This window comes from Sus scrofa, chromosome 2 (genome assembly GCF_054392235.1).
Source record: "Sus scrofa isolate SSC_HxYL_T2T_F1_AM1 chromosome 2, Sscrofa_HxYL_maternal_Yorkshire_Landrace_v2.0, whole genome shotgun sequence".
Taxonomy (NCBI): Eukaryota; Metazoa; Chordata; class Mammalia; order Artiodactyla; family Suidae; genus Sus; species Sus scrofa.
Window position 1 is genome coordinate 52,899,511 of NC_139384.1, and position 27,595 is coordinate 52,927,105.

A 27,595-nucleotide genomic window follows, 5' to 3' on the forward strand; every position below is an offset into this window, starting at 1 on the left:
AAAAGAATGCTGACCAGGAGTTCCCACCGTGGCTCAGTGGTTAACGAATCTGACTAGGAACCATGAGGTTGTGGGTTTGATCCCTGGCTTGCTCAGTGAGTTAAGGATCTGGCATTGCTGTGAGCTGTGGTGTAGGTTGCAGAGGCGGCTCGGATCCCACGTTGCTGTGGCTCTGGTTAGGCCTGTGGCTACAGCTCCGATTAGACCCCTAGCCTGGGAACCTCCATATGCTGTGGGAGTGGCCCCAGAAATGGCAAAAAGACAAAAAAAAATGCTGACCAAATTTTGGCATTTTCCAAACCACTACCTTAAATTATTACTATAAAGTTTAATGACTGTACTTTGCTATTACAAAAAGACAATAAATTATAAAAAGACTTATACGAGTTCCTGCTGTGACGCAGCAGGTTAAGGACCCAATATTGTCTCTGCAGTGGCACAGATTCAATCCCCAGTCTGGCACAGTGGGCTAAGGATCCAGTGTTGCCATAGCTGTGGTGTAAGTTGCAGAAGCAGCTCAGATTCAATCCCTGGCCCAGGAATCTCTATATGCTGCAGGTGCAGGAAAAAGAAACAAACAAACAAAACATAAAAATAGCTACAAAAATCCCCAAAAAGATATAGAAAAAAATGTCAATAGTTACGGTATTTAGGTGATGGAAAAATAGGCACCTTTTTTTTTTTTCTTTTTTTCTTTTTTTTTGGCTGCAGTATGCAGCAGCTTGATGTGGGATCTCAGTTCCCAGACCAGGGACAGAACACAGGCCACAGTGGTGAAAGTGCTAAATTCTAACCACCTGACCACCAGGCAACTCCTGAAAATAAGCTTTTTTAGTTGTTCTGTTTTATTTTGGCTGCCCCCTTGGCATACAAAAGTTCCCAGGACATGGATGAAACTCACACCACAGCAGTAACCATGGCCACAGCAGTGACATCACCAGATCCTTAACCTGCTGAGCCACCAGGAAAAAATTAAAATATATTTTATTTTTAATTTTAAAATATCATCACTGTCGCTTTTTGAAAGCCATTTTTGACAAATATCCAGTATTTCATGCTTGGTGTTACAAATAAGCAAAAGCAGGAATTCCCAACCCTTCACGTCTATCTATGATGACTTTCATATCTAAACTAAATGTACAGGATATGGAAAGATGACACTGATATATCGTTCAGTTAAAAAAATTAAGTTGAACTATATGTAGCATGATCCTAATCGCACAGAAACAAAATACTATGTATTGTATAGGTGTGAGTTTGCATGTATATAAAAAGGTCAGCAAATATATTCATCAAATGGTTAACAGTGGTTACTTCTGGAGAGTCAGACTAAAAAGAGTAAAGACTTTTTCTTTCATATATTTCTGTATTAATTTCCTATTTAATAACAAGCTACCTTTGGTAATTTTTTCACCACCAATGTTTGTAATTAAATGTACCATCAATTTAGATAAGTTCCTTTAAAAAATAAAAGAACATTAAATTCAACACTTTAATGTGTCAATTTCTAATTATCCAAACCAAGAAGAAAACTGAACCCAGCAGAAAATACCAATAGGTTATATTTGACTTCCAAACACATAAGAGGTCTTTGAAGCATCTTTACTTATACCCCAGAGGAAAATCCCAGTGGTACCTGGAAGAGTCTAGGATAAAAACTTTGCTGTATAATATCTATATAAAGACATCACACTTTACCCCATCATAGCTTTAACAATCACTGCCAGTACAGGTGGAACTAGAAATTAAAAAGAAACAAAAGGTTCCTGAGAAAAGAAAGATACAGACTAATACAAAACACAGTTCTATATTTCAAAATATGAGCCAAGGTGCAAAAATGTCAAACCACGTTTTAGAAGACACTGGAGAGGGATCTGGGAAGCACTGTCAGTCTCTCATTCTTTCTTTCCTTTCTGATTTATCCCGTGATACTTTACACCCAAACTGCTTAGTGAACTCACCAACAAGCGGCCATGGGGCCCACTTGAAACGGCAAATCGAACAACACTGTAAGCAGGAAGAGGTTCGAAGCATACCTTTTCCAAAATGAACTTGTTTAAATATGGCATGTAGCCCTGATTGGAGACGGGCCCCTCATCATCATCCCTGAAGTGCTCTTCAAGGGCAACGGGGTCATGCGGAACCTTCAGCACCGTGCACAGGTTATGGGAGAGGACCTAAGAGGGAAAGAGAGTAGGTTAGAGGCATCCACTAACCAGCACTAGGCACCGTCACTGTCCGAACACAACTGGCTGCTCCCTGCTGGGAGAGAGAAAGACGGAGAATGAACTAGCAAACATGGGGAGACCACTGCTCAGATGCCAGCTTCCTACTTGATAGCCACAGTGTCTGTCCTTCCCTCCCCAGTTCAGGTTCACTTCAAATGAGTCTCTCTTACATGCCTACAATGAGCCAGGCTCCATGCAAGACCTGGGACTATCCCACTCCTTGTAGTCTTTTATTAATTGGCCCACACTGGAAAGAAAAAGGGAGGAGAGAGCAAGAGAATGTGTTTAAAATTAAATTTCGGAGTTCCCATCGTGGCGCAGTGGTTAACGAATCCGACTAGGAACCATGAGGTTGCTGGTTCGGTCCCTGCCCTTGCTCAGTGGGTTAACAATCCGGCGTTGCCGTGAGCTGTGGTGTAGGTTGCAGATGCGGCTCGGATCCCGCGTTGCTGTGGCTCTGGCGTAGGCCGGTGGCTACAGCTCCGATTAGACCCCTAGCCTGGGACCCTCCATATGCCGCGGGAGCGGCCCAAGAAATGGCAAAAAGACCAAAAAAAAAAAAAAAAAAAAGGTTCTGTGATTTGCTCACAGCCACACCACTGCGCAGCCCAAGAAATAGCCACACCACTGCGGCTCAAGAAATAGCAAAAAAAGACCAAAAAAAAAAAAATTATAAAAATAAATAAATAAATAAAATTAAATTAAATTTCCCCTCAGAGCAGTGTCAGGTGATTAGAGCTGTTAGAGAAAAGAGCTACAGCCAGGGCTTCTGGACAAGTGGCTGACCTGAGCCAGCTACCAGCTCTCTGGGCCTCAGCTTCCTCTTTTTGTTGAATATAAAGAGCCAAGTTAATATATAAATATATCAAATATTAATTAGGACTCTCTAAACGTCCAAACATCTCTACAATTCTATGACACCAGGTTAGTTTTCAGAATGAGTATAAAAGAGTATAAATATAAAAAGAGAAAGAAATCAAGGGCCCAGTTTAGAATTATGAGAAAAATCAATAGCAGAAATATGTCAGGAGTCACCAAAGTGGCTGAAAACATTCTGCAGAAAATTTGCATTCTTGTATTTCATAAGCCAAGCGCATACTTCAACATGCAGGCAGCCGAGTGTGAGCAGCCTGGGCTATTTCAGGACTAGTCTTGTTTCACGTGAAGTGAAAATTAAAAAATAAAACTTAAATCCCTTCCATTTCATGTGTGCATTCTAAATAGGTCAAATTACATAGCTAAGGCTATACTTCCTCTAACTGAGAATCTTTGTTAAATCCCTATTCAATATTTTGTTAAATCCCTATTCAATATTTCATTAAATCCCTAGGTTAAAAGACTCCCTATTTTTCTTAGCCCTAGTCATTTAAATCACTTAAGGAGCTACATTCATCTTAATGAACACTTTGAATTCCATTAAGCAAGTCACTTTTTTCTGTACAAACATATTTCGGTTAGAGTTTTTTAAGATGAAAAAATAATCTATAAAAAGAACATTTGCATATCTTCTTTCTACATTTGTTTCTCAAAGCTTCATTTATGTAGAGATCTTTTTCTACATGCTCTACTGGTTTTAAGGAAGTAAGTAAAGTGAAGGAAGTAAACTCACAAATGGTTATAAATGAAGTAATGAAGACTTTTATCAGCCCCTACAAAGCCGGCTGTGTTTCTCAAGAAAACCCTCCATTTGCGAATAGTAGAGCACAGGAAAAGGGCACTGGGCAGCTTGTATTGAATCTTGCATCAGAATCAGCAAAATCCTAAACAGGTATCTCCTTTCTCTATTTAAACTTATACAGTAATTATCTGCCCCCAAAGAAGTTTTGTGAGGATCGACTTCAAGAACGTCAAGTGTTTAAAGACTGCAACATACTATAGAAATATAAGTTTTTAGAGAAATGAGGAAATATAGAGCACAGTCTTCAGATAAGGCTCAAAGGTCATTCAAATTTTAAAATTATTTGGGACTTTACCCACATAAAAATTCCCAACCATTGGTTAACCTATGGTACCTCCATAAAACATGAAGAGCAAAGAGGAACTCGCTGTGTTGTGATAGAAAAAGATCTCCAAGATAAATTAAGTGAAAAAAGCAATGTCGCTAAGACTGAATAGAGTATCTCAACTTTTATGTAAAAGAAAAGGGAAGAATAAATAGAAAGATATATAAGAAATGAATAACTGGCAGGAAAAGCTAGTTTGATTGCAGGCCCGGAGCAAAAGATTTCTCACTAAACCTCCCTTTTTATTAAGTTTTTGAAAAACAATTTACCTATGCAAAACATATAATACCTATTTAAAAAACTGAATATATATACATATTTTTTAAATGGCCAGCTCAAGATCACACAGCTAAATCTACTTATCCTCCAATTCCATACTCTTTCTGCTACATGAACTTACTCCCTAAAGATTTAGGTATAAAAGGAAGACTTAGTCCACAGCAAAGTAACATGATTAACAGAGGAGTAATATGTAAAGGCAATAAATGAGTCCAGAAAGAATCGTGTTGCTACAGTGACTTCGCAGAGGAAGTGAAGTATAACCTAGGCCTTAAAATAAGGAGAACTTTTGGACAGGAAAAGGGCAATGGGAAGGCTCTCCATATAGAGGAAAAACATGAGGAAAGTAATTGATTAATACAAAATCCTCAGGGTACAAAAGGCAGACACCAATCTCTACCCCCACCCTCTTTCTCTTTAAGTATCTTAGATCCTCAACTAAAAACATAGTGTTATTCTTCTTAGCCTCACAGATGGTGAGTACTGGCTCAAAGAGATTAAATTTGTTTTTCTTGACTAAGGTTACTTCACAGTACTGAGATTAGAACTCAGGTTTTGTAATCTTTGGCCCAATACTCTCCAGGAGTAAGGAGCATTATGTTTCTAGTTTTCTAAAGTCAACATCTTTGTGACAAGTGCTTTAGTTCAATCCGGTGATCCCAATGAGGATTGAAACTCCAGACTTTAGCCTTGAACAGTTCAACAGCACTTTTTAAAAATTATTTTTATTTTTTCCATTATAGCTGGTTTACAGTGTTCTGTCAATTTTTGACTGTACAGCAAGGTGACCCAGTCTCTCTCTCACACACGCATTCTTTTTCTCACATTATCCTCCACCATGTTCCATCACAAGTGACTAGATATAGTTCCCAGTGCTATGCAGCAGGATCTCATTGTTTATCCACTCCAAATGCAACAGTTTGCATCTATTGACCCCAGATTCCCAGTCCATCCCCCACCCCAGCAACCACAAGTCTCTTCTCCAAGTCCATGAGTTTCTTTTCCTAAATAGCACTTTTGTTAAATACAGGGGTAACTGAATTCAGTGATCATTTCCTTAACCACCTTTAGTTAGTTGAGCAAATTGTGAGGAAGGCAGCAGATTACAGTAAAGGACCCTGAAGGAGAAGACCTGAGTACCAGCCCTATTCGTCTGTTCCTGTGCAGTGGTCTGCCATTTCCCTTTTTAAAATACTGGAATATTTCACTCCTTTCTGGCTTAGTCTCTGTATCCTCAGTGCAAAATGAAGAGTTGGGGATTTGTCTCTAAAAAAAAAGTTTTTAAGCCCAATCCTTAACTGTCAACCCAAACTCATTTCATGAATTCAGCAGAAGGAACTACAGCTCAGATCAGAAATTCAGCCTTTTTCATCGCTAGTAAGACCTAGAACAAGGAAGTCTTCTTCAAACAAAATAACAACTGAATAACAGCTAATTGGAAAAGGTTTGTAACTAAAAGAGAAAAGAAAAGAAAAAAAAAAAAACCCAACAGCAACTGTGTGCTATCTATAAACACTTTAAACAAAAATTATCAGCAATTTTTTTAAAAAGCCTAGACAGAATCTCAACTTTTTTTCAAATTCAAAAGTAGAGGAGTTCCCTTTGTGGCACAGCAGAAACAAATCTGACTAGGAACCATGAGGCTGCAGATTCAATCCCTGGCCTCGCTCAGGGGGTTAAGAATCGGGCACTGCTGTGAGCTGTGGTATCAGCTGCAGACGAGGCTCGGATCTGGTGGCTGTGGTATAGGCCAGCAGCTACAGCTCTGATTCGACCCCTAGCCTGGGAACCTCCATATGCTGCTGGCGAGGCCCTAAAAAGACAAAAAAAGACGACCAAAAAAAAAAAAAAAGTAAAGTTGGAATTTCCACTGTGGGTCAGTGGGTTAAAGACCCAACGTAGTGTCGGTGAGGATTCGGGTTCCATCCCTGGCCTCACTCAGTGGATTAAGGATCCATGTTGCTGCAAGCTGAGGCACAGGTCACAGATGTGGCCTGGATCCCAAGTTGTTGTGGCTGTGGCTGTGGCCTGCAGCTGCAGCTCTGATTCAACCCCTAGCCTGGGAACTTCCATATGCCGCAGGTGCGGCCATTAAAAAAAAAAAAAAAAAGTAAACTGTATGAAGAAAAAAATCCTTGAAGCCCAGAATATAAACCAATAACAAGAAGTCAAAGCTCCATAAGCTTATATAGTAGTTTGTGTTTTTTAAAGTAGACTCACATCACCCATTAGTTGGTATGGTCTTGCCCCTGGAGAGTAGCTATCACTGCTGCTTTATAGATGGTGCGGTTGAGTCAGAGATGAGGTGATGTCCCCCAGTCACAGGGTTTTACGTGCAGTGAAACCAGGAGTAGAACCCAAACCTTGTACTTTGGTGCCCTTTCCATGCCCTGCCACCTTCCTTCTCCTTCTGGAAAAAGAGCCCTGCCTATACAAAAGTGACTGGCCAACCATGCATGTTGCTGCTGAGGTGCAGTGATGGGCTGGTGTCCCTCAGCTCACCCAGTCAGCTCTCCAGCACCCAACAAGATGGCTGGAGCTCTTCAGTGGAGCCAAATTCAATCAGTGGTGAAGAACTACTCTGCCTAGAAATCTGGGACCATTCACTTTCTGGAAGCCCTCACCTCCCAGCAGCCACCTTTGGGCAAAACTGTTCCAAGAAACGCACTGGTCTTCTCCCCAGATGAGGACGCTGGAAAGCAGATGAGGAGCAAAGAGGACCTCAAGTTCTTGATTTGTCCAAGGACTGTGCCTGAATCACTCTAATCAGTGTTCACAAGTTTCTTGAGAAAGTTGAATTTATCCCACTTCAAATGCCTGCTCCTCCTCCAAAGGCCATTCTTTTGGCGCCTACATAATTGCTAGGCAACTTTGCTCTCATTCCCCGATTTGAAGAATAAACTATTGTTACTTTAATAAAAGATCCATGTCCATGCCAGACCCTCATTGCTCCAGTTCCTTCACAGCTGTCTGCTACTGCCGTTGCAGGGCCCCCACTGACAAGAGATGACTAATTAACCGCTCGTGTGGTCTGTTCCTGTTCCGTGGTTTGCCATTTACCCTTTTTTAAGCATTTCGCTCCAACTATCGTGAAAAGAAATCAAGGATGATGAACGACTAAACAGTGTTTGAACACATGTGAGTGCATGATGCTTAACCTCCTCCCTCCCAAAGATGTAGAGATTACAAAAGTTTTCTGACATGAGCCCTCCTCCCCAGTCACACGCTGTTTCCCTTTACAGGATGTGCGTAATGGTTAAAACTCAACACTGAGAAAAAGGGGGTGGGGATCTCTATTCCAACGAGCTTATCTGAACCAACACAATTACAGAACTATAATTCATAATGGGCGATGTTTTCTTAAAACGTGAAAATTCCTGTTGGATTCATAAAATTTCAAGCTAATGGCGAATTACCAGAAAACTCTTCCCAACAATGAACCAGAATGACCAATTTCCTACCAGCGCTATGCCCTGCCTTAAGAGCATTGTCTTCATAGAAGTCCCGCCCCTCATCACAGCACTCCTTTTCCCCTTCCCGACAAATGACAAATGCCTTTGTCCTGTCACCACTTAAGGCTTGCCTTCTCCTATGTTATCTTTATTGTATTCAGCCTCAGAAATCTCAAAGTCATCTTTGACTCAGTCCTTGAATGCAGTCACCATCCTAGACACTTTTACCAAATTACTCTGCAAGCATGGCTAACCTATCACCTTGTCTAAGTCATCAGAAGTCTACAGCAGGAAAAACCAAGAAGGTCGAGTTCCCTTCGTGGTTCAGCAGTTAGCAAACCCGACTAGCATCCATGGGGATATGGGTTCGATCCCTGGCCTCCCTTGGATTCCAAGTTGCTGTGGCAGTGGTGTAGCCCGGAGGCTTCAGCTCTGATTTGACCCCTAGCCTGGGAACCTCCGCATGTTGTGGCTGTGGCCCTAAAAAGACAAAAAGACAAAAACAAAGAAGCAAAAAACCAAGATGGTATTAATCTCCGCTCTGGAGTTAAGTCACTTGGCAAGCCAGCCCCACTTTACCTTTCTAGCCTTATTTTTTCCTTCTGTCCCTACTGTACAAATCCAGCCCAACTAGTGTATTCACTGCACCCCCAAATAAGCCCTGTACCACCCTTCTGCCCCTTCCAAGGCTCTGCTCCAATAAGCCCTACCGTTTCTACCTAATATAAACGCCATCCTTTTCTGACCACCACTCAAAATCAAGATAGTCTGCATTTCCCAAAAACACTGTGTTTCAGGTTTTACACCAGCGCACAAGATTTTTTTGCTCCCATTAGGACTATAAATTTCTAAAAAGCCCATGGTTTACCTACCTTTGCATTCCCACAGCACCTAGCATGCTACTCAGAATGCAGAAAGCTTTCAATACATGCTGAACAAATTCTAAAAATTCTCTTTTAACAGTAAAACCATAATATGTTAATAATGACAATACTCTGAGGCAATATCCTACTCCTATCTTCTTATTTCACAGATAAAAGGACTGGGGCCTGAGACTTGCTTCAGGCCCACACTGATAAGTAACAAATCAGAAGCAAGAGCCCAAATCTCCTAACTGCCCAGCCCACAACCTGGCCCTGTGCTTGGAAACATTCTCTTTTGCCTGGAGTCGTCACAACCTTCAAGTCTGGGTTATTCTGCATAAACTTCAGGAAATCTTTATCACCCTCTCTGTCCACTGAATTCCTATTCAACACTTAAGTGAATTCTGTTTCATATACTAGTAATAGCTCAAATAACTAACTGCAGCTCAATGAGGAAGGAAGCCCTGCCTAACGCTTTTTTTCCATATCCTTCACAGTGACTAGCATATGGCTAAGAGAAGACTCAGGACCATAACAGTTATAGACACATTAAGGCAGGATATCTAACTCGAAACCATCTGCTGTGGGGAGTTCTCCTGTGGCACAGCAGGTTAAGGATCCAGCATTGTCACAGCAGTGGCTCAGGTCGCTACTGTGGTGTGGGTTTAGTCCTTGGTCTGAGAACTTTCACAAGCGGTGGGTGCAGCAAAACAAAACAAAAACCTATCTGCTGTGATGCTATCCACAGAAGAGATGCCACTAAACTACCTTATATGCCACTGGATTACATTTTAAATAGACCACCTTTAATAAGTTATTTTGGATGATTCTCTAATTTAGCCCTCTTTAGGAATCAAAAAGAAAAAAACTGGTAAATTTGACCACATAAAAATTCTTAAATTTCCCTTTAAAAAGAGACACCTTTGGAGTTCCCGTCGTGGTGCAGTGGTTAACGAATCTGACTAGGAACCATGAGGTTGCAGGTTCAATCCCTGGCCTTGCTCAGCAGGTTAAGGATCCGGCGTTGTTGTGAGTTGTGGTGTAGGTTGCAGATGCGGCTCAGATCCCGCGTTGCTGTGGCTCTAATATAGGCTGGTGGCTGCAGCTCTGATTCGACCGCCAGCCTGGGAACCTCCATATGCTGCGGGGGTGGCCCTAGAAAAGACAAAAAAAAAAAAAAGAGAGAGAGACACCATAGGGAGTTCCCATGTGGCTCAACAGGTTCAATATCCAGCATTGTTACTACAGGGGCTTGAGTCACTGCTATGGCAAGGGTTCGATCCCTGGCCCAGGAACTTCTAGATTCCATGGGCATGGCCAAAAAATAAATAAAAAGAGACACCATAGAAAAACAAACAAAAAAGACTAAGAGCTCAAATATTCAAATTACTCCTAGGATAAAAATAAAAGATGAACACCTGATTTTAAAAATGGACAAGAGGAGTTCCCATAGTGGCTCAGTGGTTAACAAATCCGACTAGGAACCATGAAGTTGCAGGTTCAATCCCTGGCCTTGCTCAGTAGGTTAAGGATCCAGTGTTGCCATGAGCTGTGGTGTAGGTTACAGACGCGGCTCGGATTCCACGTTGCTGTGGCTCTGGTGGAGGCCTGTGGCTACAGCTCTGATTGGTCCTCTAGCCTGGGACCCTCCATATACTGCAGGAGTGGCCCTAGAAATGGCAAAAGAAAAAAAAAAGACAAATAAAATAAAATAAATTAAAAAAAATGGACAAGAGATGTGAATAGAAAATTTCACAAAAGAAGCTAATGACTAATAGATATAGGAAAAGATGCTTAACCTCACTAGTAATTAATATAACGTAAATTAAAATAGCTACTTTTTTTTTTTGTCTGTACCCACAGCAAATGGAAGTTTTGGGGCCAGGGGTCAAATCTGAGCTACAGCTGCAACCTATGCCACAAATGCCACCTATGTCACAGTTGCAGCAATGCCAGATCCTTAACACGCTCTGCTGCAGTGGGAACTCCAAAGCTACTACTTTTTGTGTGAGAAACAATACCTGGTATTTGAGCAGATATAGGGGAGTTAAAATTGCCAAACCCCCAACACTGGAGAAGGTATAGAGCAGGTTTTCTTCATCACTACTGACATTTTAGGCCAAATAATTCTTTGTTTGGGAAATTGGGGTGGTGTTCTACCCGTTGTAGGAAGTTTAGCAGCAACCCTGGCTGAAAACATCAAAACATCTCAAATATCCGAGAATAGGCAAGTACTTAAATAAAGCATGATTCATCAACACACTGAAATAGCTCTCAGCCGTTATAAAGGATGACGGTGTCTGCATCCATGGGCATTAATATGGAAACATGACCCTAACACTGTTTAAGCGAAGAGGTTACAAAGGCAGATGAAACAGCACCCCATTTATATAAAAGGATATATATCTATGTGTATATACACATGTGTGCATGCATGTGTACGCATGGAGGCAGCAAGGGAGATAAAGGAAAGAGAGGAAGAAAGGATGGGGAAGGAGTGAGAGAAAGATGTTAGCAAGATAATCACTGCAAAGTTAACTGCATCTGCTGTTGGTGGCTGAATTTCAGGTGATAGAATTTATCTTTGTCTCTACACTTTAAAGCATTGTTTGACTATCCTATGCATTATCTTTACAACTGGAAAAAGTGACGGTTTTATATTTATGGAAAAAAAATGTTTTTGTCTTTTTTTTAGGGCCGCCCCTGTGGCATACCAAGGTTCCCAGGCTAGGGGTCGAATTGGAGCTGTAGCTGCTGGCCTATGCCACACTTAACAGCAACGTCAGATCCGAGCCGCATCTGTTACCTACACCACAGCTCACGGCAATGCCGGATCCTCAACCCACTGAGCGAGGCCAGGGATCAAACCCATAATCTCATGGTTCCTAGTCAGATTCGTTTCCACTGTGCCACGATGGGAACTCCAAGAAGATTTAACTCCAGTAAGCTTCTGTATCTCCTTCTCCCACCATTCTATAAGATGTCTCATTAGTTAACACTACCAGAACTAGCAGGCATGACTCATTTGACTTGAGATCTAGTAAAGCCGTCCAGTTTCTCAAGATCCCAGTAAAGATTTTTGAGGAAAGGACTCAAGATGAATAACAAGTATATGGGAGAGAATTCTACAGTAGAAGATGGAGAAATTAGATGGTTTAATTAAGTACACTTTTCTCCAAAAGAAGATGTGAAGCCACAGTGTACATCCAAGGTGATAATAAAGATCACAAGCCTGAGATCTACTTCTGCTGCCCCATCCTCTGACCACTGTCCCCTCTTCCCCTTCCAGTCACTATACCATGGCTGCTTGTTATCCCTATAAATCTCACAAAATTGCCTTTTGAAAAGATTCTGTGGCAGACACAGAGCTGTGCCATTCAAGAAAGGAACTGCTGCCCAGCTATGGGGACTGTGGTTAGCTGAGAACCTCCAGCTGTTGGTACCTTTAGGGTCCACCACAGCCAATGCCTGAGCAAGGTGGTGGTACCATTTCTCCCCAACACAGGCTTCCTCTAACAGGCCATCTTCCCTCCAGAGCTCCAGGTTTAGTCAAGTCTGCATTACGGTTTGACAGCTCCTTTTCCCAATGCTGCTTCCTCTCTTTTTCACTTCTTTTTGACCCTTTGGCACTCCCAACTCTATCTCAGCATCTGCTTCCTGGAGAACACAATGTGGGACAAATACCTTCTAAACAAGTCACTCTCCCAAGTCTCTGGCCCTTGGCACTTGGATCATCCCCTCCTCTTAAGACCTTTTTTGGTCCCATGGCATATTATTTTCTAAATACTACAAAGAACTCTGTTCTGCTCCATGAAGGTACCTTTACGGGGTCACCAATGTTAACCTTCATTCTCCCAATCTGGACATTTTCCAAAGCCCAATTTCCAGCCCCTAGTTCTTTCCCCTTATTCATCTTAAAAAGTGTTATAACTCCGGCAATGTTTGGTCACCTCTATTCTAATGACTCTCAGACCCCTTGCTGGTCTTGACCTTCCAAATGAGCTCTGGTTTACATCACTGAGACTAAAGATTTCTATGCTAAATTTGCCTCACATCCAAAAAATCCAAAGGAGAATCACTACTTTTCTCCCTGAAACAGGTCTCCCACCTGGATTCTGACTTTGGTACCATCATTCCCTTAACAACAAAACTAGGGACTCTCCTCTTCTTGTATTTTTTTAACTTTTAGTTTGTCCTATTTCTGGACCCGATTTCTCTCTACACTGAGTGACCTTCTCTGTTGGTGTAAGGCTAACCAGAGAGCATGAGGCTGGGGAAACCAGAGCTCCCTGCCCTCAGCAGTGATCCCATTCTCCCTCCTGAGTCCCTGTATAACAAGCACTCACCAACAGGATGGTCGTAAACACAGCAAGCCAACAAAGTTAAATCAGAAGGCTAAGCCCTGAAGATCTCGCTCCCCCATCTTTCACAAACGAGGAAAATGAGAGAGTTCCCATCATGGCTCAGCTGTAACGAACCCGACTAATATCCATGAGGACATGGGTTCGATCCTTGGCCTCGCTCAGTTGGTTAAGGGTCCGGCATTGCCGTGAGCTGTGGGGTGGGTGGCAGATGCGAGTTGGATCTGGGGTTGCTGTGGCTGTGGCATACGCTGGAAGCTACAGCTCCCATTCGACCCCAGGCCTGGGAACTTCCATATGCCACAGGTGCAGCTCAAAAAAAGACAAAAAAAAAAAAAAAAAAAAAAAAGAAAATGAAACCCAGCCAGGAGAAGAAACTGCCCAGGGCCACACAACTAACAGAGCCAAGACTAGTCTCCTGACTCTAACCAGTGCTCTCTCTCCTGACACTTTCCTGTTCCGCCAAGGGATTTACTTTCCAAATCTTTCTTCATAGATGTTCCTAGAGAGGAGCTTCACACACACACAAAAGTCACTGGCAGATGTCCACTCCCCTAAAAGCAGTCTCTGACCTAACTCCTCCAATCCTCATCACAGACTAGGTAGGCTCCCTTCTTCTGTGCTCCCCAGCACTGTACACTTTCTTTATCTCACTATATTTGAATTGTTGGTTCGCTGACCTATATTTTCTTTCCTTCTTTCCTTCTCTCTCTCTCTCTCTCTCTTCCTCCCTCCCTCCCTCCCTCCTTCCTTCCTTTCATCTTTGTTGTCTTTTCAACAAAAGGAGGTTCCCAGGCTAGGGGTCAAATCCAAGTTACAGCTGCCGACCTGCACCACAGCCACAGCAACACCAGATGTCAGCTGCGTCTGCGACCTACACCACAGCTCACGGCAACACCAGATCCTTAACCCACTGAGCGAGGACAGGGATTGAACCTGCAACCTCATGGTTCCTAGTCGGATTTGTTTTGTTTTGTTTCTGCTGTGCCACAATGGGAACTCTCGCTGGTCTATATTGCTCACAAGATGTCAAGCTCCATGAGAGTAGGGAGCATATGGGTTTTGATTCCTGCTGCCACCATCCCAGCCTAGCAATCATCAACTTTCACAGCAACCTCCCATTTGGTCTCTCCATCGCCAGCCTCTTACCCACGTCATCAGAATAATCTCAGAGGAGCTCCCACTGTGGCTCAGCAGTAATGGACCTGACTAGTATCCATGAGACCCTGACCCTGCTCTGTGAGTTAAGGATCCCAAGTTGCCAGGAGCTGTGGCATAGGTTGCAGACATGGCTCGGATCCCACGTTGCTGTGGCTGTGGTGTAGGCTAGCAACTGCAGCTCTGATTCGACCCCTAGCCTGGGGTGTGGCCCTAAACACACACACACACACACACACACACACAGAATAGGAGTTCCTTTGTGGTTCAGTGGAAACGAACCCAACTAATATCCATGAGGACAAGGGCTAGATCCCTGGCCTTGCTCAGTGGGTCAGGGATCCATTGTTGCTGTGAGCTGTGGTGTAGGTCACAGGTGGGGCTTGGGGCTGCAGTGTAGACCAGCAGTTCCAGCTTTGATTTGATCCCTAGCCTGGGGACTTCCATATGCTGCACCTACAGCCCTAAAAAGCAAAAAGCAAATAAACAACAAAAAGAATAATCTCAGAACTCTACCTTTGTCATACATCTACCCAAAAAGTTTTAATAACTTCCCCTCTTTACAGGATCAGTTCTAAACTATTCATTTTAACATTGTCAACAAATACATATTAATCATCTATTCCGTACAAGCATGAATCCATCTAAAAGGTAATCATATTCCTTTAATTCTCAATTTTCCACCACGCCTCAAAACACTCTGCTCTAGTCACATTTCCAGCTTACAGATACTCTAAGCTTCAGCTCTTGCTCTTACCTACAACACCACTACCACATCTGCCACCCTCCGAGACTGTACCGAACAACACCTGCCCATTCCCTCCAGAAGCAGCAGATTTCTATCTCCTCCAGGAAACATTTTTCTCCTTCCCTCCCTCCCTTCCTTCTTTTTCATTTTTTATTTTTTTGCCACACCTGCACGTAGGAGTTTCTGGCCCAGGGATCAAACCCACACCACAGCTGTAACCAGAGCCACAGCAGTGACAACACCAGATCCTTAACCTGCTGAGCCACAAGGGAACTCCATGAAATAGTTCTGTTAAAAAATTTTTTATTATAGTTTATTTACAATGTCTGTCAATTTCCACTGCACAGCAAAGTGACCCAGTCACACACACACACATACACACATACATTCTTTTTCTCACATTATCCTCCATCATGCTTCATCACAAGTGAGTAGATACAGTTCCCTGTGCCACATAGCAGGATCTCATTACTTATCCACTCCGAATGCAGCAGTTTGCATCCTACATCCCCAAACTCCCAGTCCATCCCATTCCCTCCCCCTCGGCAACCACAAGTCTGTTCTCCATGTCCATGAGTTTGTTTCTTTTCTATAAATAGGTTCATTTGCGCCATATATTAGATTCCAGATATAAGTGATACCATGTGGTATTTGTTTTTCTCTTTCTGACTTACGTCACTTAGTATGAAAGTCTCTAGTTCCATTTGTCCTGCTGCAAATGGCATTATTTTGTTCTTTTTTATGCCTGAGTAATATTCCATTGTTTATATGTAACCACATCTTCTTAATCCATTCCTCTGTCAATGGACATTTAGGTTGTTTCCATGTCTTGGCTATTGCGAATAGTGCTGCAATGAACATACAGGTGCATGTAGCTTTTTGAATGAAAGTTTTGTCCGAAATATGCCCGGGAGTGGGACTGCCAGGTCGTGTCATGAAATATTTCTTGTCTACAACTGTATGCATCTTATTCTCTATTCCTTTTAAACTTCTACAGCAGCTCCATCCAATAGAATTATAATGGAAACTACATATGGAATTAAAGAATTTTAATAGCCACTTTTTAAAAAAGTAAAAACAGGTGAAATTATGTTTACTAATATATCCAAAATATTATAACTACAACATATAACCAATATTTTTAAATTAAAAAGATATCCTACTTTCTTTTCTCATACTAAGTCTCTGAAATCCGTATATTTTATATTTGTACACATCTCAATTTGGGCTGGCCACTTTTCAATGCTCAATAGCCAAATGTGCTTAATGGCTAATGTACTGGACAATGTGGCCTACAGCACTCATTTTCCACACTTTCTTGAATTTGCTTATACGTTACCTTGTAGTCATTTCATGTCTTAGCTTCTTTACTAAACCATATTCTCCTCAAAGTAAGGGACAATATTATATATTTTTCACTTTCCCATGGTCCCTAACAAAAGCTATAGGTTAAAACCTTCACATTTTTGCACTGCTTTGTAGATCAATTTTCTTCAACATTCAGTGTTTGTAAGAAATAGGTGGCTAATAATTGTCTTGTTGTCACACATAAAGGTTGTAAGTTCCATCCATTCAAGCAAGCATGTTGTTAACATGTCTTATTATTTTCCCACCTAACAGATAATCTTCAACTACAAGAAGCAAAGCAAATTCCCCAAAGTCACCCAAATGAAGAACTTCAGAATTCCAACCTAGTTCAACCTACTAACAGCCTGATTACCTACAAGCCTTTTCTCAAACCATCGCTAAGGAAGTCACTTGAGAGTTACGTCAGCTGCCCACCAGCTCCTGCTCTCAACTCCAATGTAACAGCACATGGTTGAGACAACCAACATCCAATGAATTAAAAGAACTGGAGTTCTTGGAGTTCCCATTGTGGCTCAGCAGTAATAAACCCGACTAGGATCCATGAGGATGCAGGTTCAATCCCTGAACTTGTTCAGTGGGTTAAGGATCCAGCATTGCTAGGAGCTGTGATATAGGTTGCAGACATGGCTTGGATCTGGCATTGCTGTGGCTGTGGCTGGGATGTGTAGCTCAGATTTGACCCCTAGCCTGGGAACTTCATATGCCGTGGGTGTGGCCCTAAAAAAGCAAAAAAAAAAAAAAAAAAATTGAAAAATAAATAAAAGAACTGGAGTTCCTGATGTGGCACAGTTATGTAATGATCCGGCATTGTCTCTGTGGCAGCGTGGGTTCCATCTCCAGCCTGGTGCAGCAGTTTCAAGGATCCATCATTGCTGCAGCTGTCGCATAGGTCACAGTTGCAGCTTAGATTCAATCCCTCTCCCAGGAACTTCCATATGCTATGGGTGCGCGCAAAAAAGAAAAGGAAAAAAAAAAAAAAAAAAAACTCATGAGGATGTGCTGCCTCATTACACAGACAGTGCTCCATCCTCCCAGAGCTGCCTATCCAGTGAAATATGATACCTTCGACATTGTCCATCCAACAGAACAACTTTTATCCTAACTGCTGTCATTTCTGGTTGGCATACCATGGTGACTGTAAAGCCAATTATTCCTAAAGAAGCAAATGGTAGAGAAGGCACGGAAGAATCTGAAGATGAAAAGATTAGTTCTTCCAATATTGCAAAAATCACGTCTTGCTTGAAAGACCTCCTTAGAGTTCCCATCATGGCTCAACGGAAACGAATCTGACTAGCATCCATGAGAAAACAGGTTCGATCTCTGGCCTCACTCAGTGGGTTAAGTATCCCTTGTTGCTGTTAGCAGTAGTGTAAGTTCCAGATGCGGCTGGGATCTGGCATTGCTGTGGCCTTGGCGTAGGCTGGCAGCTACAGCTCCAATTTGACCGCTAGCCTGGGAACTTCCATATGCTACAGGTGTGGCCCTAAAAGGACAACAACAACAAAAATCTCCTTATATGAAATTTTACTACATGCAGATTTACTCCTAAATATCTTTCCGCAATTAAAAAATGAATCAATTTCTGAGAAGCACAATTTCAAGCAGACACAGATTTGGGGTGAAAAAAAAAAAAAGGAATCCAAAGGTAGAATAAAAAGGAAATACAGCAAAAGCAGAGAAGAAAAACAGATTTGTAAAATGAAGCTTTGGGGAACATAAAGGAAGCTGAGGCAAAGGCAACCCTAGACTTAAGTTGGAGGAAGGAACAAGGACACACATCAGAGGGACTGAGGAGGAAAGAGTTCCCAGAGTTCTAACAAGCTAATAATCAGTGAGGGGGGCGGAATAACCCTCCTGTGGGGGGAGGGGGCCGAGAAATACCTACTCTATGAGGGCAAAGTGAGTAAGTAAGAAAAGGTCATTCAAAGCTTCTTCTGTTTCTAGCTTCCAGCCACTATGTCCCTCTGGGACTGCCGGTAAGACCCCAAAGGAAATACAAAATGAGGATCAGGAAGGTTAAGAGCCTCTGAATCATAGGATGAGAAATGTACTGCCTATTAAGATGGAAGGCCACACACATAAAAGTGCCTCACAGATTGTATATTATCTTCAATAAAGCACAAGTTCACATGCATTAAAAAAAAAACAAACAAAAAACATCCGAGCTATCTCATCAAAAAGTTTCTAGCCAGTAAGGAATGGAAAAAGGAAACAATCCAGAATCCATTATTACCATGTTAAGATTTTTTAATGTCTCTTCTACACATTTTATTGGGAGAGCTCTCATTATTGTTTCATTTTGGTGGAATATACAAAATATTTACAGAGAACTTCACAGGCTCACTCATGAGTCATGCTTTGATACTCTAAATGGGGATGTTTTTCAATTAGATTTTTAGAACAGAAGCAATTTTAACCACAGGGGTTAACAGAAACATAACACCAAAGATTAGGGAGGGAATACTACACATGCCAAGTTTACAAGAATTAACCAAATCTTTTACATTATGCTTCACACAATAAAAGCCCTTCACTGCACCTGCTTCCTTTTTATGTTCAACAGACCTGGCTCAATTACTTTTCTAGCTAGCAAAGTGAAAAAACTGTTTAGGCTAAATGCCTATATGGGAATAGAACACATGACGTTATTCACAAGATATGTAAACCAACTGCAGGGCAAAAAAAATCAACATTTAGTTGAAAATCTATCATTGAGAAATGAATCAAGAGTCAAACTACTTGTGTTGTTCCTCAAAATTTTTTCATTTAGATCCTCGCTAGTTGTAAGCGCTTTTCAAAAGAGCACAATTTAGGGGGTTCTCATGTGGCTCAGGGTGTAAAGATCAGGTGTTGCCACTGCAGTAGCTCAGGTCACTGCTATGGTGCAGGTTTGATCCCTGGCCAGGAAAGGTCTGCATGTTGCAGGCACAGCCAGAAAAAAAGAGCACATTTTTTGTTTTTTGTTTTACTACATTCAAGACATTCGGAAGCTCCTGGGCCAGGAATCAAACCCAAGCCACAGCAGTGACAATGTCAGCTCCTTTACCCACGGAGTCACCAGGAAACTCCCAAAAGGGCACAATTTAAAATAGAGGAGTTCTTGCTGTGGCCCAATGGGATTGGTGGTGTCTTGGGAGAGCTGGGACGCATGTTCAAGTCCAGCACAGTGGGCCAAGGATCCAGTGTTGCCACAACTGCGGCTTAGGCTCCATCTGTGGCTCAGATCTGATCCCTGGCCCAGGAACTCCATATGCCACTGGGTGGCCAAAAAAGAAAAATAAATAAATGAATTAATAAAATAAAATAAAACCGAACAAATCCCTGTGTTTCTAAAAACAACAGGATAAAAGTGCAAAGCCAGTAAGTTTATTTCAAGACATATCTAACACTGACATGTAATTCCCACTGCAACCATAGTATATACAAAAATATCACTATATTTTGCTATATTTAATAAGACAACACTTACTGCAACAATAAGAGTTTTAATTTTGAGGTACATTTTGATTTCTGGAGGGAATATAAAAAAACTAATAATAATGGTTTCCTCCAGGGCAGGCAAATAGCGTGAGCCAGGAGTTAGAGGAAACTTACTTTTCACTTTTGTAAATGCCCTTTTGAACTTTATAAAATTTATACCATGCATATATATGAAATTTTCAAAGGGTTTCTTTTACTTTTATTCAAATGATAGGCTTCACCTTTTCATCTTCTTAGAATTGCATATATTTCTAGGTAACACTGGAGATTTAGTATCTTTCTGCAAAACCATTTAAATTCTAAATAATCTGAATATAATTTTTAAATATCAGTGGAGGATTTCCCACTGTGGTGCAGTGGGTTAAGAATCCGACTGCAGCAGCTCAGGTCACTGCAGTGGCACAGATTTGATCCCTGGTCCACACAGTATGTTAAAGGATCCAGTGTTGCTGCAGCTGTGGCATAGGTCCCTGGCCTGAGGACCTCCATATGCCATGGATGTGGCCATTAAAAAACAAACAAAAAACATATAATTGTGTTTAAAAAAAAAAAATCAGTGGAGAAGAAAGTAATTGTTGCCTCTCCTTCAAATAACACATGCCCAATACCTTTTTCACTTAGGACTTTTGCAAATTTACATCATAACCTACAAGTAACAATGTATGTTTCACATGGCATATTAATAAAATGTCCTAAATACAGACTCCACAGACAAATGTCCCTCATTAAAAGAAGAAAAAATACAAACAAAAGAAGGGCACAAACATCAAAACCAAGGCGAAAAGTTGGTGAAAAAAACTTCTATCATTAAGCTCAATGATATTTATTACATAGTACTTTCCTATAGATATAAAGAAAAATTTCCATTAAAATCTCTCTTAATAGTTTTTAATCTCCCAACAGCTACCATAGAGTATACTAAAATTGCATTCAAAATGAATATAGTCTTAAGCTATACAGTTTGTTCTAAGGAAGGAAGGACTATTCAGGAAAACAAGTTTAAAAGCAAGTAAAGAATGTGCCTAAAGGAGTTCCCGTCGTGGCGCAGTGGTTAACAAATCCGACTAGGAACCATGAGCTCAGTGGGTTAACGATCCGGCGTTGCCGTGAGCTGTGGTGTAGGTTGCAGACGCGGCTCGGATCCCGCGTTGCTGTGGCTCTGGCGTAGGCCGGTGGCTACAGCTCCGATTAGACCCCTAGCCTGGGAACCTCCACATGCTGGGGGAGCGGCCCAAGAAATAGCAAAAAGACAAAAAAAAAAAAAAAAAAAAAAAATTAAGCTAATATAGCTGATGACTTCTATGGGGGTGACTTCTATGACTGTGGCAGTGAAGACCTAAACAGCTGCAATTCAGGTGGGGAGCCTGAAATGCTACAACTGAAGCCAAAGAGACTGAGGACCCCTGGAGAGGGTGCGCAGACTGCAAGGAAGAAGCTCAAGGAAATCACAGGTAATGTGGCTGGAAGAGGGAGAAAAAATCAAGGTCAGGAAACGAGGCAGAGGTAGTTTCCTGTTTTTTGGAGGGCATGAAGGTGGGGTAGGGGTACTTTAATAAAGATCAAGATACTGACCTGCAATGACCTTAAGCCTAGTTGTTCTGACAAGGAAACATCTCAGTGACTAGAGGAAAACTCAACAATTGCTTCTATAGTAGCTTATGTAGTAAGTCACAAGCAATTTTTAAATTCTGTGCTCTGTATTTTTATCTTTTTTTTTTTGGCCACACGCAAGGCATGTGTAAGTTCCCAGGCCAAGGATCAAATCCGCACCATAGCAGTGAGCTGAGCCATAGCAGTGACAGCAGCAGGTTCTTAACCACTAGGCCCCCAGGGAACTCCTATATTTTTATCTTATTAAGTTTAATGAAAGTCTGTTTGCAATGAATCCTTCCTACATTAATTTTGTCTTTGTATTTTAAGTCTCAAAATTTACACATGTAGTAATTTTTGTTTTATTCAAAATATGCTATTAGTCAAAAACAAAATTTAGGTATAAAAATTAAGCTTTTTGTACTAAACAGAGGGGCCTCAAGGAAAATATTTACTAATTATAGTAATGACCCAGACACATTTATCTAAATGAGTACTATACTACAAAGTAATCTGTTTAAGAGCAAAAAATAAATTTACTCCCAAGACAATGCGAACACACTAAACTTTTCACATCTTTTTAGAAAAGAAGAAATAGTTTTTGAGCTAAGCAGGGAAGAACCATTGCTTTACAATCTCCAATTTAATAACAATATTAAATTAACTCTAAAGATAAGAGACCATGTCTTCCTTGAGAATCTCTTCTTCCTCAGCACCACTGTTGCTCCAAAGTGGTTCTTATCTCTCTTTTCTGGTCCCCTGGGCTCCCACTCTTCCCTTCACCCCCTACTCCAGCCATTCCCCAAGGCCATCATCAAACCTCTTCTTTTTCCAAGCTTCAACTACCAGATCCCGTACCAACAGCTCACATTAACTAAAGGACATTTTCTACAGCTAAACATCCATCCATCAAGGACCTCAAACACCCATCCATCAAGGACCTCAAAAATTCTTTCTTATATATATACACACAAACATATTGATATCCTACACTCCAATCAAAATATAAGCTCCAAAGAAGTCCATATAAATGCCTGCCTAATTCCTGTTGCCTGCAATAGTTCAGAGGGATCCCAGAGAGCTAAGAACAGTCAATAAACATCCACTGAAAGAAAGAATGAATAAAAGAATGAATGAATGAATGAAGAGAAGGGGCTTACTCCTATTTCCACATAACCACATCCTAGTTTTCTTCAGAGGTCATGTCAAAGCTTTTTGGCATGAAGTAGTTCCACCAGTAAGAAGTCTGGTCTCATGGCCTCTTACTTTCTGTCACATGCAACATCTTCCTTCCAATAGTATTTCTGTAGTTCTTATCTCTCCCACCAGATCTTACATTTTTAAAGGATGGGGTAATGGTCTGAGTAACATAATCTACATGTATACACAGAGAGAGAGAGAGACAGGGACAGAGAAAAAGAGAAACAGACAGAGAGAGGGACTTCTCTAATGGTTACCTATTCTTTTAGTTTACCTACCAAAATTTAAACCATTTAAAGGCAAAAATTTGTGTTTCCCCCCCATCCTCACTACCAAATCTGCCTTAAAATTAGGCATAGTGTCTAACACATGAAGAGTCACCACTCACTGCGTCAAAAATTATGAAGGAAACTTAAAAAAGACAAGTGTCAAGAGTATTTTAGAATATCCATATAGTTTTACAAAATGCTGGGGTTTTTTTCTTTTTGGCCATACCCGCAGAAGTTCTGGGTCCAGGGATCGAACCACCCCACAACAGTGACCCATGCTGCTACAGTGACAATGCCAGATTCTTAACCCACTGGGCCACCAGGGGAACTCCCCAAAGCAACAATTCTTTTTCTTTCTTTCTTTTTTTTTTTTTTTTAATTTTCTTTTTAGGCCCACACCCGTGACATCTGGAAGTTCCCAGGCTAGGGGCTGAATAAGAGCTGCAGCTGCCGACCTAAACCAGAGCCAGAGCAATGCTATATCCGAGCTGCACCTGTGACCTACACCTCAGCTCATGGCATTGCCGGATCCTTAACCCACTGAATGAGGCCAGGGATCAAACCCACATCCTCATGAATATTAGTTGGGTTCATTACCTGCTGAGCCGCAATGAGAATTCCCCCCAAAGCAACAAATTATAACGTCATTTTGGATATGTAATTTTTAGTTAGCTATTTAATAAATCAGTTATATGATATATTCTCCAAAGAGATATTAACTCTCAAGAGTCTAAAAAATACTAATCTTTTGATAAAATTGCATAGTACCTCACACAGAGCAGACACAAAAGTTTATTTGTGAACAAACGAGTGAATGAACAAATTAAGGCAAAAACTCCACTCCTAGCCAATGGTCAAGGAACACAGACCTTTAGAGACAAAACTCCAAAAAGGAGAGAAGTAAATAGAAACTTTTTAATATTTCCAATTCCAGAAATACTGGCAAGATAACCCGAACTGAACTCCAAATCTCTCAGTTAAGCAGACACAGACACAAAACACAACTGCACACTTGCATTATTAATATCTTGTGGGTAAAAGCTATGGATGGGAGTTTAAATACTTCCTCCCAAACCTGCAGTAAAGAATTCTCTGGACACTTTTTCTATATATAGCCACAAAGATGACCTGTACAACAAAAGTAATAGGAAACATTTCGTTTATGTCATTAATTGGAGGAGGAAAAAAATAAAAAAATAGACAAAATAAACAGAAACCAAATAGTAAAACAGTAGCCTTAACCACAGCAATAATTAGATGCAATTGGTCTAAAACAAACCAATTAAAAGACAGATTGTCAGAATTAATTAAAAAAATAAGACCCAAGCAGGGAGGGGGGCTCTGCTGCTTTCACCACCTTGGACTGTGTGATCTTGGGCTGCTTGTTTAACATCTCTGAGCCAAGGTTAATAAATGAAATATTATTTGTGAAAGGTCAGGGTCTTGCAAGACCTTGAGGGGGTTTGGGTGGAACAAGACCCAAATACATGCCATCTACAAGAAACTGACTTTAAACACAGTAGTATAGGTCAATCAAAAGTAAAAACAGTAAAGAGTAAAATGCAACTCTATTCATAATCATCAAAAACTGGAAACACAAATGTTTTTCAAGGGTGAATGGATTAAATATGGCACATTCAAATTGACTACTGCTTCACAATAAAAAGAATTATTGATACACACAACATAGGTGACTCCTAAAGCACTGGGCTGAGTAAAAGAAGCCAGTGTCAAAAGATTACATTGTGTATGCCTCCATTTCAATAACATCCTGGAAAGGACAAAACTACAGCAATCAAGAAGAGGTCACTGATCTGGCATTGCTATAGCTATGGCATAGGTCAAAGCTGCAGCTTAGACTGAATCCCTAGCCTGGGAACTTTCATATGCTCCAGGTTTGGCCACTGGGGGAAAAAAAAAAAAGAACAGAGCATTGATTTTCAGCAGTTGAGGAAGAGGGGGCAGCATGAGGAACTTTAGGGGATGATGGAGCTGATGGAACCCTGATTTGGCAGTAGTTATACAAATCCATATATGTTAAAATTCATGGAACCATCCACCAAGTCAACTTTATGTTGATTTAAAAAAAAAATAAGTCAAATGAAGATTAAGTGGATGATCTCCATGCATCCTTCCAGACTATGATTTTATGAATGAGAAAAAGAGAGGAGAGTGAAAGACAGGCAGAATGCTAAATCCTACCGCCATAAAAGCCACTAGTCATAAGAACCTCCTGATTACTGCACAAAATAAAGCAAATTCAATCCTCAGAAATTCACTCCCAGAAGAGGCTAAGAAAACCAGACATTCAGATCCAAAATGTGTATATTTAAAAATGCCTATGAATGGCTCTACTTGTCCGTTTCCATATTTTACACTTTCAAGAAGGTGCCAATTTCTCCTGGCTAAGTGCCGATTGCCCTGCTTGGGGTTACTCAACTTACAAGCATTTCTTTATTTATACCTTATACTCTCACTTAACGATAAGGTCCCTTTGGCAATCACAGTAAAGGCTCTACAACAGCAGTTGCTTTTGCAGGGTGCTGAACGGATCAGAGCTCCTCACCCGGAACTAGGGTCCCTGAGGGACGCGACACACCCTTCACTCGTTCCAGACATGAGGACGCTAGGTCTTCCTCATTAATCAGAAAGCGTCCCCCACCGCCAACGCGCCCCAAAAGAGGCGGCCGCTGGGGGCCGGGCTCTGGGGCACTTCTCCCTTCTCGGAACTGCGTGGCTGCCTGGGGTGCAGCTGACCAATTTGAGGACTGCCCCGGGGCGGAACGTGCGCCTTCGAAGGTTCTGCACGGACTCCTTGGGTAAGTCCCTTCTTCTCCCAGAGTAAGAAGAAAACTCTGGATGGGTGTCCTAAGGGAGCTTCCCACCGCCCTGAGTCTGAAACTTTCCGGGCCTCCCGCTCCAAAAGGCAGCCCGGCTCGCGCCTCAGAGCCCTCACCCCCGCAGTGCCTTGCTCATGGGGAGCCCTGAAAGGACTAAGGCACCGGCTGGAGCGCACAGCACGAAAGCCAGGAGGGACGCAAAAAAAAAAAAGTCAAATCCTGGTCTCTTCTCCCTCCACCTCGAGCAGGCCACTCGGCCGCATTCCGGCCTGCCACTCCCTGTGGTCACGCCAGCCTGTCGGCTTCCACCCGGGGGTAGTGGAGCGCGTCGGGCAGGGGCGCATGGGGGACAGGAGGGGGGCGGCACCCACCTTGAGTTGGGACTTGGAAACCTTGCCACTGTGGTCCAGGTCGAGTGCGGTGAAAGCGTGCCAGATGGCCTTGAGCAGCTCGTCCTTCAAAACCCCCATGGCCAAGATCCTGCAATCCCGGCTGCCGCAACTGCCCCGCCAGCCACTTAGTGCGTCTGACGCCCCTTGGCCTCTGCCGCCACCGCCCGCCGCGCAGTCACCTGACCGTGGCAGGCCTCGCCCCCGCCAGGCTCCGCCCTCTGGGCGCCCGCGGGGAATAGCGCTTCGCAGTGTGAGCTCGGGGTCCGGTGCTCTACCTATCCCTGAACCCTGGGAACGCCTGGCCTTCTTTCCCAGCCCGGACGGCAAACGCCACTATGCAACCCTTCAGGGTTCCCAAGACCAGATCGGGCCATTTTCGGAGCTTGCATGCTCCCCAACAAGAGCTCTTACCCCGAGGAAAAATATGAGTCGGGGTAAGCAGCTTCCTAGGCTTCAGCCGGCTTCCAGAAGTGACAAAGAGAGCCCTGGGCCCTCCCCGGATACGGAGTCACTGTCTGAGAAGACCAGACAAGAACCCCAGAAGCCCCCAGAGAAGGGCTCAAATGCAAGCACAGCCTCTAGTGGGAGGGGAGGGAGGAGGGGAAGCAGGGAAGGGCCTCGAGGGAAGTTGGTTCATTAGTTTCGCAAACATTTCATGATGCCTACTGTGTAGTGGACTCCGGTGACAAAGACAAGGTTTAAGGTGGGTTTAGAAGTCAGAGGGTCAGGCAACCTGTTCTTCGTAACCCTCAGCTGTTGAGGGTCTGTTGACAATTTAAGAAGGGTTTGACGTGGATAGTGCTGCTCTTTCCTGGTGTTTTTCTGTGCTTGCATAATAGCAGATCTGGAAGGACCCCAGGAAATCACTCCACCCATCTTACTAATCAGAATGGGTGAACCTTTTAAAAGAGCCTATCTATGCCTAGAAGAGCATCCTCCTCGTTTTAATGTTCACTTAAATACCTGTTAACAATGATCGCTTGAGCTCTTTAGGCTTCAAATTCTCCCTCCATGTATGAAATGAGCATGGTGCTTTAGATGTTCTGGAAGGTTTCTCCTAGGGCTCACATCCTAGGATAATAACTACTGCTGGCTGACTCCAGTCTGATTAAATCACCAGGCACAGTGCCTTGCATCTCCAATGCAAGACCAAATCTGGAAAAAATGGAGAGAAGAACAAATACGGAAAGTTTTCAAAACGGGCTGGTTCTCAGATGAATTTTGGTTTTGTTTTACTCTTTTATGTTCCTAAATGCACATATATGCACTATATTAAAAAGAAAAGAGCATCAAAAGGAAGAGTGATATGAAAAGAGCAGAAACGGAAGGAGCTGCTTCAGTGAGCTTGAGGCCAAAGGGAACTT

The 27,595-nt window shown here is 42.2% G+C and overlaps 1 protein-coding gene and 1 long non-coding RNA gene across 3 annotated transcripts in view; both read right to left on the bottom strand.

Annotated features, from left to right (window-relative positions):
• SWAP70 (switching B cell complex subunit SWAP70) overlaps window positions 1–26,384 on the bottom strand; it is an 83,134-nt gene extending 56,750 nt beyond the window's left edge. For both annotated transcript variants that reach the window (XR_014837301.1, XM_003122981.7), the window contains exons 1-2: window positions 26,211–26,384; window positions 2,037–2,177 (exon numbers count right to left, since the gene is read on the bottom strand). Coding sequence is in view for 1 of the 2 variants with exons in the window: in XM_003122981.7 (XP_003123029.2) it covers window positions 2,037–2,177; window positions 26,211–26,309 (240 nt within the window). In the remaining variant the exon portion in view is untranslated. The remainder of the gene's footprint in view (window positions 1–2,036; window positions 2,178–26,210) is intronic.
• Window positions 15,820–21,215, bottom strand: LOC146405388 (uncharacterized). The gene is made up of 2 exons (XR_014837308.1): window positions 19,718–21,215; window positions 15,820–19,453 (listed from the first exon to the last, which is right to left on the bottom strand). It is a non-coding gene; the product is annotated as an uncharacterized LOC146405388 (long non-coding RNA).
• Window positions 26,385–27,595: the final 1,211 nt, after the last annotated feature.